Raw genomic sequence first — 18,533 nt, 5'->3', positions numbered from 1 at the left:
CCCAGGGGCTTTGAGTACCCTGGTCTAGTGGAAGGTGTCCCTGCCCATTGCAGGGGATTGGAGCCAGATGGTCTTTAGGGTCCCTTCCAACCCAAACCGTTCTATGGTTCTGTGAAAGATATCCGTAAAGGAGCAGGCCTGTCCACCTGAGATGGGTCTTGTCCCATAGAAAGGTGAAGGTCGGTGGTGGGCCTGTGTCTGTTGGAAGTGTGAGGTACTTGCTTTGTGGCTACCAGCTGCTCAGTGCTGGTGATTGTGGCGGTTCTTGTTTGTGTCCCCCATATTTTTTATTTTTTTATATTTGATTTTTAATGTGTGGTTTATTTTGGAGTACCATTGCCAGTTTGCTCTCTCTGCTTCACAGAACTGGGTGTTTGTTTTTGGCCCAGATAATATTCTGTACCAAGAAGTGCCAAGCTCTCCATCACTGTCGGGTGAAGAAATGGCAGCATGTGATAAAGCTTCTGAATTTCTTTTGTCAGCTACTTCTCCAGCCCCATCTCTTTTTAATAAAGGATCCTATATGAAACAGCCCTGAGGAAATGCCAAAGTGGGATTATCTTTCCTTCCTTTCCTTTGTTCTGTTCCTGTTTGGGTGTTTGTGGTTACAGCATTTGGGTTTGTGATTGTGAAGTATTGGGGTATTTTGTTTGATTTTTAGCATTTGGGTTTCATTCAATGTACAAAATGTAAGAGGGGTTGTAAATAAATCCCTCTTCATTTACAGTCTTGTTGGTCAGCGTGGGTGTGAGGCTATATACTGAATCTGTCCTCTAAGGGAATCAGTGTTTTCATGTAATCATAGATTTTCATGATGTATATAGTAGAACATTCACGTTATACCAGAACTGCTTTTTTTTAATGTATTTTACCTTCCTGGCTTAAATTTCTGGTAATGTAGCTTCTGTGTGGCATTTGGTACATAGGAAATCCACTCTCAGTCATTCCAGCCTTTTGTTTTCTCTCCTGTCTCAGATGCTTGCTTTCTTCCTCACCCTCCTCAAAGACAAAGCCTAGTTTCAAACCAGAATGGTAGTTTCTTGCTGAATCTCTCCAGTTGCATCAAACCTGCAGGGCTCAGGAGCCTTTTCCATCTCCCAGGTGCAAACTGTGTCCCAGCAGTGTCTGGACTGCACATGCAGGGAGGGACCCATTTGGGAAGGAGATCTGCCCTCCAGATGGGGATGGCGGAGCTTCATGATGCCTGGGGACAACAGGGGCCAAGTAGTGGGCAAACACCTCTCCTGGCTCTGTTGCCCCCGGAGGTGCTGCTTTCCTTGGCATCAAATGCACAGTGAGATTGGAAGTAGAAAAGATGTGCGACTTGCTGCCTTTGTGCTTAGAGCCTACTTTCTCTTCAGCATCTACATCTCTTACTGTTTGAGCCTGAAGCTTTGCATAAAGGAAATTGTTTTAATTTCTTTACTTCACACACAGGCTTATTTTTCATATCTGCTAGGATGGGCTTGTTCTCAGCTCAGAAAAAAGCCCTGAGACTGGATGTAGAACTGTATAGCAACAGGCGTTTTTAGTGTGAATAATAGTAATGGAAGCAGGGTACTAAACCGTCCTTTTATGAGAGCTCTGAAGATGTCAGTACAAGGCTAGCTTGTTGCATAACTTGTAAGTAATTTAGGCTTGATGAGGATGGACAATTGAATTGTGTAGCTAGGATAAACATGCAATTTGAGCAGGAGACTCTTTGAAGTTATGATGACCAGAATCAAGGGACTATCCTTGGAAATGGTTGAAGGGATTTACCCTTAGGAGGTTTCTCTCTTGGTTGTCTTCGGAAAAGCCCATGGCATCCTGCGGTTTTACTAGGGGAGGTCAGCAGCGGTGCAGTCTCTGTGCCTTCAGTGCAGCTCATTCAGTGACCAGTGAAGGCACTGGGGGCACATCAGGCCAGAAAGAAAATACTGTTGTTGGAGTGATTGGCAGAGGAGGTGGTTTGGAGGGAGACAACAAACAAGTATTGTCTTCACGTGGTTTTTGGCTTCTTCCTGCCTGCACATGATTCCATCTTCTGTGCTTGCACAATGGTGCTACACAGGCTCCTTCAGGCAGCGCTGGGACCCTGCTTAAGAGCTAAGCCCTCCCTCTTGCTTTTTTGTCTGCTTAATTTGATTGTTGCTTTATGGCTGCAGCCTCAGAGATGGCACTGTTGTGAACAATTTGGCTCGTTTTCTCTCTTGTTTCAGATGGTGCCTTTAGCATGTAGTAGAGAGGGTGTTGTGCCAGGGAGAGACAAAGCAGCCTCTGTTCTTCGCATGTGTTGGGGAGTGTGTTTCTAACCTGCTTGATGAAATCTTGCCACTGAAGGTAACCAAACATGGTCGTAAGGACAGCTCTGTTCTGCCAGCCAGTTCTCACAGAAATAGGATTTTTTGTGACTGTTGAAAAAGCATCACAGCCGTCTTCTGCAATCAGTGCAGTGTTGCCAGTCTGCTGCTTCTGGCAGCGTGGCTCTGTGCCGATGGCGGAAACTGCTTGGAGTCTAGTGGGCAGCTCACAGTGATGAGATGGGCTCCAGAAAGCTTGCAGATGGTAAAGACCGTGAAGGGTTTGCTCTGCATGGCCTGCGTATGTAGACAAGGGGCAGAGTCTGAGAGGCACCCTCACAGTGATGGTGGGGTGATGTGCACCACGCATGCTGCTGCTTGATGGACGTTTAAGTGCTCCTTCAGTGGCACCGAGTGTGTGGTATGATGGATGCATTTTTTTGAGGGAGAGCGATCTGGAGGCCTCTGAAGAAGTGCGTGTTTGGGAAGGACTTGAAGGATGGTGCGGAGAAATGAACATGCTGATGCCAAGGTGGGAGTAGTCTTGTGGGCAAGGGGTCTGTGAAAGAGAAACCTTGTACATGAAGTGGGACAGGACCAGTGAATGCTGGGGGTGAGAAGGTAATGGAGGAGAGAGACAGAAGGGAAATAAAGTTGCATGAGGTCTTTAGCTTCAGGGTAACAAAGCTCAAAGGCTCCATAAAAGACCCTGAAGAAAGATGGGATGTAATAAGAAAGTTGGAGGCCTTGTATGTTAAGATTTAGGAGGGACTGTATATGGACTTGTTAAATGTTTACTGCACGTCTTGATTAAAGTCTTTAAAACAGTTTAGGCTTTCCCTCCCAAGAAGCCTGAGTTTGGTATTATTTTTTAAGAACTATTTTATGTTATATTCCCAATTCCAACACTCCGCTGTGGCACTGGAGAGGATCGCATTTCTCCACGTTGCGCTCTCTGCTCTGCAAGCTGCTCTGCTTTACACCAGCTTCTTACCTTGGCAGTCACTGGCAGGGACTTGCCTGGTGCTTGGTGTCTCATTGCTCTTGTGGTTAGGTTCCTCCCAAAACTAAAATCTCTTTCCCAGCTTGGAGGCAGCGCCACAGCTCCCAGTTCTGTGTGCAATACTGCCCCAGCTGTTCTCACAGAAACATCTCCCTCGTGTGTGAGAACTTTATTAACGAGTGTATATATTATGGATTCCAGCACCAGAAAAGGTCACCTATTGTGCTAGGCACTATTCAGACTTTCCTTGGCCTAGACATATTCTGCTCCGAATGGATACCGGCCAGGTCTGGGCTGCAGGGAGGAGGGAGGATGTGGCACACAAGCAGAGTGGTGGCTTGTAAAAGTTGGTGTCGTGATTTACCTAGGGAGATTTTTGGAGTGGAAAGGAAAATAAGCTGGATTTGTTGTGGGCTTCTTCTGTTTTTCTTGAACTTGCGTGTTGGGAGAGATGGTGAAAGAAAGGCCAAGTCATCATCATTTTGCTGCCTCTGAAGGCAAACTAATTTCCACCACCCAGTATCTGGGTTACTAGTTCCCTTCCCCTCCCAGCAGTGGGCTGAGGCTGTGCCTGCCTCTCCACATAGATCCCAACTCTCCCATGATTTAAAGATTCCTGAATCCCATTAGCCACCACTGGAGCTTGTGATCCTCAGCGGCTCAGCTCACTCTGGGACCCCAGGTGGAGCACGGCCAGCAGCTGTTCTCCAGGCAGTGCAGCTCCCTGGTTATTAGGCAGGCAGATCTTTGTGAGCAGCATTGGGAAAGCAAAGGAAAGGAGACTTGGAGGCTTTCCTTTCCCCATCTCCCTTTGCCTGTGTGTTTGACTTTCCACTGTTGGGGAGTGGTGTTAATTCTGAAAGCACTTGGTTGTAGCTTAAAATGACTGGATGTGTTTGTGTGGGGACAGCTGAGATTTCTCACTATTTCCTTTCTTAAATCCAGAAGGAAAGTTACTGAAGGGACCAATTTGTATGCTTCTGCAAAGTGATTTAGGGCAGCATAGAAATCATCTGGTGGGATAGGTGAACTTGCTCTTACCTTCATCACAGAACATTGTCTTGCTTTATCCTTGCTTGGCTGTATTTTCTCATCATCATAGTACTAGGGTAAATAAAAACTTCTGAAATTGTCCTGAGTTTCTCTTCCCTGAGCTGTGCCATCCCTTGACGGATTATTTTTATTCATTTATTTATTTTAAATTCAGCTCCTCAAATAATTTCCTTGTGCTATAAAGCTTGGGGAAATAGTGTTATTCTCCACTTACTCCCCAGGTGTGTTTCTGAAAGACAGATTCTCATAGGGGTCTCACACCAGTTGCAGTGCTGGGGCAGGTCAGGACTCTCTTTCACTTGGCATCCAGAGGCACTAGACAGTGATGTTTAGGGAAGTATATTAAAACAGGGCAGGCATAAAGTGATTTTCTTTTTCTTTGGTTGTGTCCTCCCTGCTTGTGGCACTTCTGAAGCTATAGTTGCCCTCTTCTCTCTCCCTACCACTATGTCCAGCAAAGTGCTTCTGAATTCTTCATCTTCTGAGACATATTGTATAAGTACGCAGGATTATCTTGCAATAATGGTGCAGGGGGGGTTGCCTTTGGAAAATGGGCTAAAATGGTGTGATTGAGCTGTTCGATTAATATTCCTTACATGGATTTGCTCTAGTAGCTTTTGTTTGGGAGTTCCTCCACTGACAACAATGGTCAGATACTTAAATCATTCAGATACTTAAATCGTTACAGTTTCGTAAATGGTGATGTAATGAAAATGACAAGTCATTGAGTTGCCATCTGCATGCAGGAAGAATAATCTGATATTAGCGTGCAGCGATGAATGGAAGGGCAAGCAGAGTTGGGATTTTGTGCTATGGCCATAAGCGAGCTGATGGGGTGCCACTAGGTGGCAAGCTGAGAGGTAACACGCCTGGTTTTATTTTTAATGTGCTAATTCAAACGGTTAGAAACAATCTCCGTGTACACAGGCTGGTTTCTGTGCGGCCGTCGTGTGCGGTTTTTAGTCTTACAGGCAAAGTCGTTCTGATAAAACAGCGTTGTGGTTAGAAATCCCTAGAGATGCTGACAAGTCCATTTAATCTCTGAAGGGAAATGTACGGAAAGGGAGAGGAGAGCCGCTTCAAGCTTGATTTAACCACGTGAGTCTTGCAAAAGTGTAGCTTACTGCAGAAATTACTGGTAATCAGACGTGCTGTCACAAACAGAGAGCGAATGTATAAAACACTTACACCAGCCCCATCACAGGCCAGACAAAGAAGGTTTCAATGGGAGTTTGTATCCGTAGATAATGGCTTAAAGTGGTAATTGATGCCAGCTGCATAAAATCACTAGGAAGGGCTCACCAGCTGCCTCTTTCCTCCAAGAAAAAAAGGATATACTTTTGTATTACTTCATGAGAATGACAATCTCTCGCCTCAGTCATTTTTAATTTTCTCCTTTTGTGATCCTGGCACCTCTGCAAAAGGAGGGACTGTTAGTGGTGGTGCAGGGCATGTGTTGTCAGGAGGAGGTGAGGGACCTTCTGTCTCTGAGGCTCGTTCACATGCCCAAATCCTGGGATGGCCACCAGCACACCTCTGCACAGTAGGATCCCTCTGCAGGCTGCAGCCTGTCCTCTCTGCGGCATATGTGTCCATAAGGAGACCTATGCGGAAACAGTCTTATCCAGTGAGATTTTTGGGTGGGATTCGTCTCACCCTGATGTGAGACATCTGCAAGAGTGGAGTCTGGATCTTTGCTAATGACCTCATCCTCCTTTTGTAGTTAGAGGGGGAGAAGTAAACACCAGTAGGGTGTGCATTGTTTGGTCTCTTTCAGATGTCCACGTTGGGTTGAAATCAATTGGACCCTTGGAAAAAAAAAAAAGTTCCTGATTCTGGAACAGAAAAAATTTGGTCTGGTCATCTTTATTTTTATTTCTATGGTTTTTATTTCTTTTCTTTTTTTAAAGTCTTACACCAGTTGTTGTACCACAATGGTACTGCAGACCTTCTGCATGCCAATTAATCCTCATGATAGCTCCTGTCGCCACAAAGTCTTCAGGACTCAGTGCCAGAGAGATATCGATCCACACTAAGTGAGTGGAGTCCTCCAAAGGCCTGGCAAGAATTACTGAATCCATTTATTTTTGTAGGCTGGAATTTGGACTGGCTTGAACTGTAGGTGAGACGCTGTTTGCATTGTGGACAAATGCTCAATGACAGTTGAAATAGGAGTTTGGGACCATTATTAGCCTTAGTTAAGGGAGATGCTTGGGGTTGCTTTAGGCCACTGAGCAGGTGCTTTGACACAGCCATAAGGAAAAACTGGAAGAGCAGTAACTGCCTGCAGTCTGCTGGGTCTGTGTGCACCTTTTTTTGTTGTTGTTTGTTCTTTGGGGAAGTGTTTGTTTTATTATCTTATTTTTCAGAAATAGATCCTGTCTAAGCATTGTCATTTTGGCTGTTGTTACAATACATAAACATGAAGAACCTTTAGGACATCCTGCCCATTGTATTGTAAACACTATTGTGTCCCTGTGCTGAGGGTAGGAAATCACTTTCATATAAAAATCTCAGCACAAAGTAGCAGATTAATCCAGTTATGCATATTAACCTATCAGCAATTAAAATCCCAAACCATTAAGTTTAATAAAGCTCCGCTTACAGTTTTTTTTCCTAAATTCAAAGTTCAGTGTAGTAGTTTCTAGCATAAACATGCATTCATATGGTCTAAGTAAATAACAGAATCACACGACAGCAAGGACACCAGAAGCAGCTGAGGAAGCACTGAGTTAGCTTTTGGCTCAAAAAGCTGTTCTGATAGTGGTTTCTCCCAGGGCTGCTGTTCACTGGGAACTTTGATTTACAAGATTATTTTACTGTTTTGTTCAGTGTTCCAGAAATACACAGTATTTTACTTTAAAGATGCATCATGAGAAGATTTAAGAATAGTTCATCCCTGGTGCATTTTGGGAATTCTTCCATAATAATTTACGAGTAAGCACTGCATCCCACTGTTAGTGTATTTGAAATAATTGTTTGCTTTATAGCATAGGGTGGTTTCTTGTGCTAAAGCCAGGGATGCCAGTGTATATAAATAGTTAACATGTACTTAGTATTAACATCTGCATAGGTCGTGAATAGGATATTTGATTGCTTGCATGGTACAAATTGCAAGGAAGTTTAATGCTCAAAATTTTCTCATGTAATCAGCTTTGACATTACAGGATAATCAAAATATTGATGCTACCGTTTCCATCAGCCAGCCACCCTAGGGAACAGGGGTTTCGGTTTCGTCCTGGTTTAAGGTAGACGTTTTCCCCTGCATATCTAAGGCTAGAAAACTGTGGAGTGAATAAAGATTGTGCCTAAAGGGGTAAATGCAGCTGCCTTTTCATTCATTGCCTTAAGAGGTGCTAGATGAAGGCTCACACTGTCTAGGTGTGGTAAGGGAGCTGGGGGTGTGATGGTGTCGTCTTCTTCTGTATCCACTGGCAGCCTGCTTAGACATCACCTCAAAGCATCTGTGGGTCCTTGCATGCAATCCATCCTACCGTCACTTCAAAACTGGATTGTGGGTGTTTTTAAGGAGCGGTTTCATAGTGTTGCCCCTTTCAGCTCTTTGAAGGTGTGACCTCCTTTCACCCAAGCTACTCTCTGCTTGGCACCTCTCTGAGGTGGGGGGAGCTGGGGGAAATCCTTCCTCTGCCTTTGTGTCCCAGCATCCTGTTTACTGCCCTGGCTCCTGGCCTGCTCTTCCTGATGCACTTGCTCTTCCTCCATGGAGGCAGATGGAGGAGGAGGAAACCTGTGCACGAGGCGAGTGCCCTGACTCTGTGGGGAGGCGAATTCCTGTTTTCCACCTCTGCTTTCCTGAGCCAGCCTCATGCTGGCACCAAGGGGGAACCCTGCGGTCCCCACCATGGGGGGCTCCACTCAGAGGGCCTGCTTTGGTGTCCAGCTGCATTATGCCACTATCTGGCATTTAAATAGAAATGGTTGCAATTTTGAAAATCTAAGGAGAAAAAAATGAGGAAGATGGAAATAATACTCCTCTATCATAAATGCACAGATTTTTCCGGTTTCCTAGTTCGCTGGGTTACGTAGAGTAAAAGCCTGCTAGCTGTATGTTTGTTTAAGGTATTATAAGCATAGGGGTTTTAAACAGATCCTGTCTTGCTCCACTATTGGATGAAATCCAGTGCATCCTTCAGTTGCTTTTTTGCACTATTAAAAACTTGCGAAAGTAAAGGTCTGTTTTAGACCATCTCAATAAACAGGATTTTGATGGCACGAATGTCTCCTGACCATGATGCTGGTATAAATTGAACTTTTAAAGAATCTACTTTTGTGAAAGAGAAGAGGACATAAATAATGCATGTGGTGTGTTAGACATAGTTTTTTTGTGGTTTGATTTTTTCCCCCAAAGGACGAAGAAGAAGAAATCAAACTGGAGATTAATATGCTAAAGAAATATTCTCATCATCGAAACATTGCAACTTATTACGGTGCTTTCATTAAGAAAAGTCCTCCAGGACATGATGACCAACTGTGGGTAAGCAGATATTTCTCAAGCACGTGCATGATTTTTTCCCTTTTGGATATAGTTTGAGGATAACAGATATATCACATTATAGAAAGACAAACTAATAGAATTTGGTGCTTGCCTGAACTCATAGATAACTGAATCACATAGGCTAATCATGCATCCTTAAGAGGATGGCTGAGACAAGATTCATTGCTATTAGCAGTGGATGTGCTCTTTAAGTAACTTTTTCTCCGGTTTCCCAGATGGATAGTAACGTGTTTCATAGGAACAAGGCAGATGAACTCAGCAGTAAGAATGTGTGGCTGTTAAAAAAAGGCTGCACTTGAGAATTGTACCCATTACATTTCTCATCCCACTTCATCTACACTCTCTAGAGTATTGAAGTTTGGGCTTGAAATGGCAGGGTACAGACATCAGTGTGTGTTCTTCCATAAATAAATGTAAGTTAAAGAATAAGATGTGTTGCAATGGTGTGATCAGTTTGATTCCTTCAGCATTGGATATGCTCTTACTGCTGTAGCTGCTAATGCATTTTGCATAGCTGAGCAAATCCAGATTCCCAGCATTAAATTACAGTGATTAAATCAGTCCTTGAAAATGTGGTAACTAATGTGAGACATATTCCATATACGTCTGACACACACTGGAGACATTTGGTTTGAATCCATTTTCCAGGCAGAGATGTAAGATAAATTATATTCTCTGCTTCACAAGGGTTTCCCAAATCCGTGCTGCAACCTGATCATTTTGCTTTGCTAGACAGCTGGGAACTGTGTTTAATGTTGGTTGCATGCTGATATTTGTTTTGCAGCTTGTTATGGAGTTTTGTGGAGCCGGCTCTATCACAGACCTTGTGAAGAACACGAAAGGGAATACTCTGAAAGAAGACTGGATAGCATATATCTCCAGGGAGATTCTCCGGGTAAGGAAAATAGTCTGCTCCACTTGAAAACACAGAAACACTCTTACAGAGAGGTAGCCTAGCTTGTGGTTCTGCAAGAAGCCGTTTCTGATCAATTCTGTTAGCTTGGAGAGTGCTTGGGAACTGATAGATGTCTGTTCCACATCGTTTAACTTGGTGTGAGTGGTACTGTATTGTAATAGCAGCCTTGCAGAAAGTAGCAATTTTTAGTGAAGTCAAGGGGAAGAACCAGTGACCTTACCTATTGCAGAAGCTGTCCATAAGACACTCTTCTAGAGAAGGTTAAGGTTGTAACAGAGTCGTAACACAATAGGGTGTGGAATGGTCTTTTCCATATGTGCTTTCAGCCATAAATAACTGCTGCTCATCAAGTCTGGGGGGGAAGGGGGTTGTTGGCCTAGGCCAGGGATCAGGATTTCTGTACTACCATGAGCTCTGATACTGTGTATTCCTGCAGTCTGCCTAGAGCAAGCAGCTGTGCTTTATGTGGCTGTGTGCTGTGTAGTGCTAGCAGACAGCACTGTAAAAGTTTCTCAGGAAGAGGGTTGCCACTTACCAATTTTTCTAAAACTGAAGCTTTAACTAATTACTCTTCGTATTTAATTTCCAGTTGGTAGACTTTAAGTGCTTTTTGAATTGTCATTTGTTCGCCGCCCTAAGTAAATCTGGTATGGTTTTCCTCGTGCTTCTTTGTAAAACAAATTGCCGCCTACCCATACCACTACACAGTATGTTTGTTCAGTTGCCTCATCATAAACGAAGTTCTGAAGAGCTTTACGTTAAAGTAAACCACCACTGGCTCTTGCATAAATCAATGCTGCTGTTGTCTGTGATGCACATTTGCCCTGCCTTGGCAATTTTTAAGATGGTGAGAGGGGGGAGATCTATGATTCTGGTCTCGCGCTCCAGTTCCCAGTGCTAGGAGAGTCCAGCTGCTGGTGTTCGGGCCAGCATGTTTTGAGTTTTTTATGAGGGAGAAGAAGAGTTGAATACCTACTGATGGTTGTATTTCAAATCAAATAGATAGCATGCTTTAATACAGGGAAAGCTAACTTCTGCAGGACTGATGTTATGCTTGATCTGAGAACTGTGTCACCTTGGAGGTATTGCGTGCTATGCTGCGTTCACCCTGGGTTCTCCTTATGTAAAGTAGTTAACGCTCACTGAGAAGAAGAAAAAAATTGTTTACCTCAGAGAAGAGTTAGGTGAAAGCTATTTTCTCATTCCTGTGAGAGATTAGCAAAAGGAGCCTTCATTGCTTGACAGAAGGAACTGGAATATCTGGAAAGAAGGAATGTTAAACTCACATTGCTATGAGACATTGCAAAACCTGATTCGGCACAGAGTTTGTCATAGAGGAGAGAGGTTGTGTAACAGAAAGTTAAAATGAGCTAAAGTGCTAAAGGTAGGTGCAGGTAGAGTCACAGGTGAGGGTCGACCCAGTTGGAGGGGCCTGGGGGATGCAGGAGTATGGAGACAAGCTCCTCTGTCTCCTGCCAGTGCTTCGCAAACCCAAATGTGTTTTTTCAGTAAGGCTAGGTGGTACTCTGGAGAGAACAGACGATTATCTCTCTGGCTGGGTCGGTGTAGCACAAGGCTTTAAAAAGTATCCTGTGTGAAGCTGTGGAAAAGCCTGCATTCCTGTGAAAAATAAGACCTTGCTTAGCATTAGGAGCCAGTGAAGGGTCTTGGGGACATGAGCTGTTCACTTGATTTGCTCGTGACATGTGTGGGGAGGAGCTGAGCATGGTGGGGTTTTTTGTCATGCTCATTAACTGTTTTAAAAAAAGAAAATAGCCCAATAGTTATGTAGGCAAACTGGTAAATGATCATTTAATGAACAACATGTGTTAGGAAATATTTCTCTACAGCAACCACTACTCCTAACCTCTTGCAGCTGTAAAGGTTCTGTTTCTTTATTTTTCATAAAACATTAAAAGCCTATGAGGGCAACACGAACAGGCAAGACGATCCCACTGGAGACTACAATTTTCCGAGCAGAGAGCTGAGGAGAAACCGAAATACAGGCAGTTGCTAAGAGGGTTGCCTGTTGTTTTCCCAATTACATTAGAGAGTAAAATGCAACATATGTCTTCCTCAGCCCTCCCTCCACATGGCTAACGCTCTGGGGCATGCATCCAGGTGCTGTCTCAACAAAAAGCACCGTATGCCAGGAGGTTTTGTTTCCTTTGGAAAGTATAAAGCTCATACCTTTTATTTTTTTTTTTTTTTCTTTTGCATGTGTTTTGGAACAATTATCTGGCTTCATGGCCAGAGAACTACAGCTTTGCAGCAGAGCTTTTGTTTCTTGTCACTTGTCCCTTGTCCTCAGGCATAACTGCCAGTGCATCACCACCCCAGCCCCCGCTTCTTGGGGGTGCATATATGCATGTTCATGCTGCTTCCTTTCTCCCTCCACTCCCCTTCCCTGGACTAAATTCTGGGTGACTCTGTGCGTGCTGGATGTCAGTGACGTACACTGATGCTGATGCCGTTTACAGTGTCGATGTGTGGAGGCTTTCTGGGAGCTGAACTTTTCTTCACGCAGCGACTGAGAGGTGTTTGCACAGGGCAGATGTTGGGCTGTATTTAGTTACAGCATGCGTATGGCTGGGGCCTGTGTCTCTGCTCCATTACCAAAAGCTGTGCGGGTGGTGTGCTACTTACTACGAAGGTTCTCGTGGGTTCCATTGCATTCAACCACTGAGCAAGAGCCCAAGACCCTGTGCTATGGACTTTGGGGGTGCTAGGAACAGGTAGCCTGTTGCTAAGCAAAGAGCCTAATTATGAACATCCATTCCTTCCCTTCTTGTCTTTAATGCAGGGGTTGGCACATCTTCATGCCCATCATGTGATTCACAGGGATATCAAAGGGCAAAATGTGTTGTTAACAGAGAATGCAGAAGTGAAACTTGGTAAGTAGGCATGCACGTCCACTTCCTCGTTTGTTCAGCCTTTGCTTTTATCATGTTTCCAAATTAAGTTCGTCTTTTAAAAGCCCTGCAACATGTTCTGTAGCATGAGTGCTCTGTCACTGCTCCTATGTGGTTTGAGGCCCTGCATGTATTTCCTCCTGCTTCAGGAAGATGAAGTACAGGTTGTTGTATTTCATTAGATGAGGTTGGCTTTCATGCCAGAATGAGTGAGGGGATCATTTTGTTTCCCTCACCAGGCTGTGTGTGACTTGTGTTCATTCTGATTCCCTTTATTCTGGACTTGGGAAGTCATGGGGATGTCTGTTCTATTTGGCTTTAATTATAGTAGCAGCTACTGTTCAGGTTCTAGACAGAAAAATACGATCAGGACAGCACTCTCAAGGGGCATCAAACTTAAAACGCAGTTCCAGCTCTGACATGCCTGCTGAAAACCATGCTCATCCCTGGCCTCCTTCCCTTTCCTTTCCAAGTGGACATACTCTTTTTAATTCCTCTGTAATCTGTCTCTTCCAGTTACTGCACACTTTAACCTTCTGAGTTTGTATCACACTGCACTCGCCACCTTTTTTTGGTTAAATATAGAGCCATGCTGAAGCCCTCCCACCCAGCCCACATTCCTTCTGTTTTGCATTACACCTTCCTGCAGCACAAGGCATGGGAAGATGTCCTGGCTGCTGGAGGAGGAAGCTCTCAGGAGAGCCTTCCTCCTTTTGGTCCACAGTGGAGCACAGTAACTTCCAAACCATTGTTCCTACCAAACTCATCTACACAAGTTTGTCAGTGTTGCCCAGCTGGTGGATGCAGTGAAGCTGACACAGCCCTCCTAGAGCAGATGCAGTTTCTGCTATAGAGAGACATATATCACTGTGGTCATGAGCAGGAAGAAAACACCCTTGTAATGTAATTGCCTTGTAATGAAATGGGCATCTCTTCTGCAACCTATGTGTGTGTGTGTGGTTAAAGTTAGCACCTCTTGAATAAGCCTCTCCTTTTGCTCTGTGCATTAGAGCAATTCCCTGAGCAATAGATTATTTTTCTGTTCAATTCTAGAGCAGAAAAGGTGGACAGCAAAAAGGGAGATATGTTCATGCATATTGTTTTCCCATAGCATGAGAGGTACCTTTGGGAAGCAGATACTTCTGTATAGGTAAAGGTGGTTGGCTTCACCATTTGGGAAGGGAATAGCCCTTCTTCAGCCTCCCAGGCAGTATTTTTGCAGCTGTACACTCCCTTCTGCACAGGCAGGCTGGTAAGAGGTGCAGGAGAGGTGGTCATATGGTGCTGTGTCCCTTGATGCTTGTGGCCCAGGCACATTGCATGTAAACCACAAGGGTTTGGCTGCCTCACTATTAGTCATGGTATTTCTCCTCAGCATGGTTCTCCCATGTGGCACATCCACAGGGTTTTATTTCCAAATCACCTTACAGAAGTAATCATTGCATTATTTTTCCCTTCTTATTTTATTTCATTTTACTCTTTTCCCACCCGCAGTGGATTTCGGTGTGAGCGCTCAGCTGGACAGGACAGTTGGCAGGAGAAACACTTTTATTGGAACTCCGTACTGGATGGCTCCAGAAGTTATTGCCTGTGATGAAAATCCAGATGCTACGTATGATTACAGAGTAAGAGAGTCCTGTTCACAGGGAAAAAAACCAGCCAAACAACAAACCAACATATAAAAACTATGCAGTTGCAGTATGAACATCCATGAATGATAGCAGTTTTTAAGACTTCTAATGCTTGATATGAGTAACACTGTTTTGTGTAGGTACATTCTTAATACAGGAGTGTAAGGTATGGGTAGTGTCAAATTACGACCTTTAACAGTTGATGTTACTTGTATTACCATAGCTTCGAGACATAAGGAGTATAGGACTTCAGTGTGCTGAAGTAGGTGCTCAGAGGAGGCAAAAAAGAGTTTAACTGGAAACGCTCATGTTCTCAATTTCTGTAATGATTGTACCTTAAACTGTGTTAGACCATGTCCCACTTATTATAGTAACCCAGAACAATGCGTTTTTGCCATAAATAGAACCACCGTCTGGAGAGCCAGTGAAGTACAGAAGGACCTCTTTAAACTGTGCCTATTCCTGATTTCACCGTACATATACATGTTGATAACAAATTATCCATTGCAGCATTTCTCAGCAAATAATTTTTTATGTAGTGTGCTGCAAACCAAAGATTCAATCACTGCAAAGCCATAATTGGCTTGATGGTATTTGTACTGCCATTAAGAATGTTATGTATGTGTGTTTGAAGTTAGATTTCTCTAGTGAAAGCATACTGTGATCTTAAAAGTTCTTCTCAGCTTGCTTTAATGAAAGCACAAGGAAAGAAAAAATGTGAAAATACACTTCTAAAAAAGATCTTGGACTAATGCAGTTGTTCCAACTTCTAACCAAGGGCAACTAAGATACCAGCCTGTGATTAATGCCTTACAATGAATTTTAGAGATGAAAATTAAATGAATTTGCCGAGATCGATAGTGCTGTTAGTTATCAGTATGTTTGTGTATGTCTATTTAAAAAAGCCAGATTATTTAGATTGGTGTGTTTGTACCTTTTGACTAAAATGGATCAGATTGATCCTATTTTTCTTGATTTAATCACTTTTTACATCCATCAGCTCATTGTACTAAAGATAATGCTTTATATCGTTGCAGATGGAGTTATTAGGAAGGAAGGGTGGCAATTAGATTATCTAGTAAAGGAGAAAAACTATCTTCAGTATTTGTTAATGCAGTAGTCATGTGAAAAATAACTCCCTGTGCCTCTGAAGACACCTGTTTATTGTTTCTCGTGGAGCCTGTAGGTCTCTCTCCCCCAAAAACCTCATGGTTGAAAGATTTTGTAAGATCATAAGGCTGTGCATTTAGCTTAAATGGCTGGATTGGACCAAGAGGAGATCGCCTTGCTAGATCTGAAAACGCTATCATTAGAAATACTTCTCTGCTTGTAGTAAAAGAGGAGCTGATTTGCTTGTTAGTTCTGAGTAATTTTTTAAAAAATCACTATTATGACCAGAAATGAAGACTGTTTTGCTCAACAACAGCTCTCTTTCAGCAGCAGCTTTCCTGGGGAGATTATTCCAATGGCTGATTGTTCTCATCATGAAAAATTTTCCTCTTGTGTCTAGTCGGAATCTCCCCTTGAGTAACTTGTGCCCATTAACCCTCATCATGTCTATGCAACTCTTGTAAAAATGAGTCCTTAAATACTGGAACTTGGTGATAAGGTCTCCCTAAGCCTTCTTTTATCAAGGCTGAACAAACCCAGCTTTCTCAGCCTTTTCTCATACAGCAGGCTCCCAGTCCTTTGATCATCTTTGTGGTCCTTCTCTGAACTTTCTCCAGCCTGTCCACATCTATTTTCGTATAGCAGGGACCAAAACTGAATGCAGTATTCCAGGTGTGGCCTGACAAACACTGAGTAGAGTTGGATAATGACTTCTTTATCTCTGCTGGTGATGCCTTTGTTGATGTCACCCAGCGCTCTGCTGGCTTTCTTTGCCGAAGCAGCACACTGTTCACTCATATGGAGCTTGTTGTCCACCAGGACCCCCAGGTCCTTTTCCACAGATCTGCTCCCCAGCCAGGTAGATCACAGCCTGTGCTGCACTGTTGGATTGTGTTTATCCAGAGGCAAGACGTTACATTTGTCCTTATGGAACTTTGTAAGGTTCTTGTTAGCCCAGTCTTCCAAGCCTATCCAGGTCATCCTGCAGGATGGATTTCCCTCTCAAGTGTCCACTTCCCTACTCAGTTTGGTATTATTGGCAAACTTCATCAGGGTACACTTGATCTCATAATCCAGATCACTTATGAAGATACTAAGCAACATTGGGCTCAATACCAATCACGGGGGGACCTCATTGGCGATGGGTTGCCAGCTGGGAAAGGAGCTATTCACCGCCCCGCTCTGGGTGCAGCCTGTCAGCCAGTTCCCCGCTAACCGCACTGACCACTCATCAAGGCTGTAACATGTCAATTTCTCTAGTAGGATGTTGTGGGAAACCATATAGAAAGGAGAAATCCAGGTAGACAATGTCCGCCATTCGCCCCACATCAACTGAGCAGGATACTTTGTCGTAGAAGGCAATCAGATTTGTCAAGCACGATTTGCCCCTGGTGAATCCATGCTGGCTTTTCCCAATCATTTGCTTCCTTTGACTTGTGATAGCCCCTAGGAGGTTTCTCTCCATCACTTTACTGGAGACTGAAATAAGACTTGATGGGCTTATAATTTCCTGAATCCTCCTTTAAGCCCTTCTGGTAGATGGGGGTGACGTTTGCTTTCCTCTGGTCTTCTGGGATGTCCCCCAATCTCCACAACTTCTCAAAGAATATGGGAGAGTGGCCTTGCAACATGAGCCAGCTCTCTTAACACCCTCGAATGGACACTGTCAGAGCCCACCTATGTGTAGGGGTTGAGCTCCTGAAATAGTTCACATACCAACTTTTCTTTCACTGATGGTGGATCTGTGTGTGTCAGCCTGGAGTTTAGTTCCCAAGGCCTGGGGCCCAACAGTGCTGATAAACATAGAGGTGAAGAAAGTGTTGAGAACCTCTGCCTTTCAAGTGTTATTGGTGACTGATTCACCTTGCCTGTTTAACAGCAGGCTAGTATTTTCCTTTTGCTTCTGCTTGTTGTTTACGTACCTGAATCATAGAATCATCTTGCTTAGAAAAGATATTAAGATCATCAAGTCCAACATTTCTTGTACTTTTTGGCATCTCTGGCCAATTTCAATTCTAGCCGAGCTTGTGCTTTTCAAACCACACCCTGGCAATGCCGTTGTTCAATCCTTTGTGAGCAAGGGAATATTGAAAAATCTGTTGTTTCATAGACTCAGATTTCAGGCAAATATATTTTTCGTTGTCATAACGTGAAAGTATTTTCATGTGTTACTCAAAAGGGTTGTTTGCTTACTCTGTATGGATACGCGTGTATGTTTCTGCATGTATATATATGTATTATATGAAAAGTATGACACTGTTACAAGACAAAAGTAGCTTGTATTGTTTAAATAGCTGTGGTATTTGGTTTCAGTCTCACCTACAGGGCCTCTGTAAATAGTACTGTCTGAATGGGTAAATCCACCTACTAACATATGGTGTTTCTCTTTTTATGCAGAGTGACCTTTGGTCATGTGGCATTACAGCCATAGAGATGGCAGAAGGAGCTCCCCGTAAGTGATACATGTGCTGCTCCAGTGGGCTGATTAAGACTGAAACGTATACTTGGGAGATGCTTGTTGTAATCTAAGCCTAGTTTTGAGGTTTCCAAAAGTATCCTCATGTTATTTCTGTTCTCTTTGGTTTTGCCTGCCATATAAAAATAAAATCCCATAAATAGCAATGCTTTCTATAAAGATAGGATTGTTTTAAGCACTTACAGTGCAGACTGCAGTAATTTAATTTCTATAGCAGGAATATTTGGAAGCTAATCGAGTGTCAGACTTCCTTCCTATGGGTAGTATATTGTGTTTTGGAGTTGTGTCTCAATTTTTGTATGGCCTGGCCTGGGATGCTGAAATGTCAGCCAGGGAGAAGGGGCAGTGGGACCTTGAAAAAAACGACCTTAATGAAAAAAACATCTGTAGCAATTGTTTCTGTGTTGGCTTTCTGTGGGTCTGGGTAATGCTAACATTGTTTCTCCTTTTGTTTCCACTCATCAGTGGGTGGTGGTGATCTTCAGTGACACGACTTAAACTGTAAATCTGCCTTCAACGCAAAGTGTTGAACTTATTGCTCCCTGCTTGAGAATCCTTATCTGTTGTTATAAGGGTGTTTTTGAGAGAGAAACCTAAAAAAACCAGAATTGCACAACTTCTATTAACTTATTTT

At 43.5% G+C, this 18,533-nt stretch overlaps 1 protein-coding gene across 1 annotated transcript in view; it reads left to right on the top strand.

Annotated features, from left to right (window-relative positions):
* MAP4K4 (mitogen-activated protein kinase kinase kinase kinase 4) overlaps window positions 1-18,533 on the top strand; it is an 87,156-nt gene that overhangs the window by 18,558 nt on the left and 50,065 nt on the right. The window contains exons 2-6 of the mRNA XM_010017646.1: window positions 8,708-8,833; window positions 9,639-9,749; window positions 12,574-12,664; window positions 14,177-14,307; window positions 17,821-17,875. Coding sequence (XP_010015948.1) covers window positions 8,708-8,833; window positions 9,639-9,749; window positions 12,574-12,664; window positions 14,177-14,307; window positions 17,821-17,875 — 514 coding nt within the window. The remainder of the gene's footprint in view (window positions 1-8,707; window positions 8,834-9,638; window positions 9,750-12,573; window positions 12,665-14,176; window positions 14,308-17,820; window positions 17,876-18,533) is intronic.

The sequence above is a fragment of the Nestor notabilis genome, unplaced genomic scaffold, assembly GCF_000696875.1.
Source record: "Nestor notabilis isolate BGI_N333 unplaced genomic scaffold, ASM69687v1 scaffold7567, whole genome shotgun sequence".
Taxonomy (NCBI): domain Eukaryota; kingdom Metazoa; phylum Chordata; class Aves; order Psittaciformes; family Psittacidae; genus Nestor; species Nestor notabilis.
This window is presented reverse-complemented; position numbering and strand designations above follow the sequence as displayed.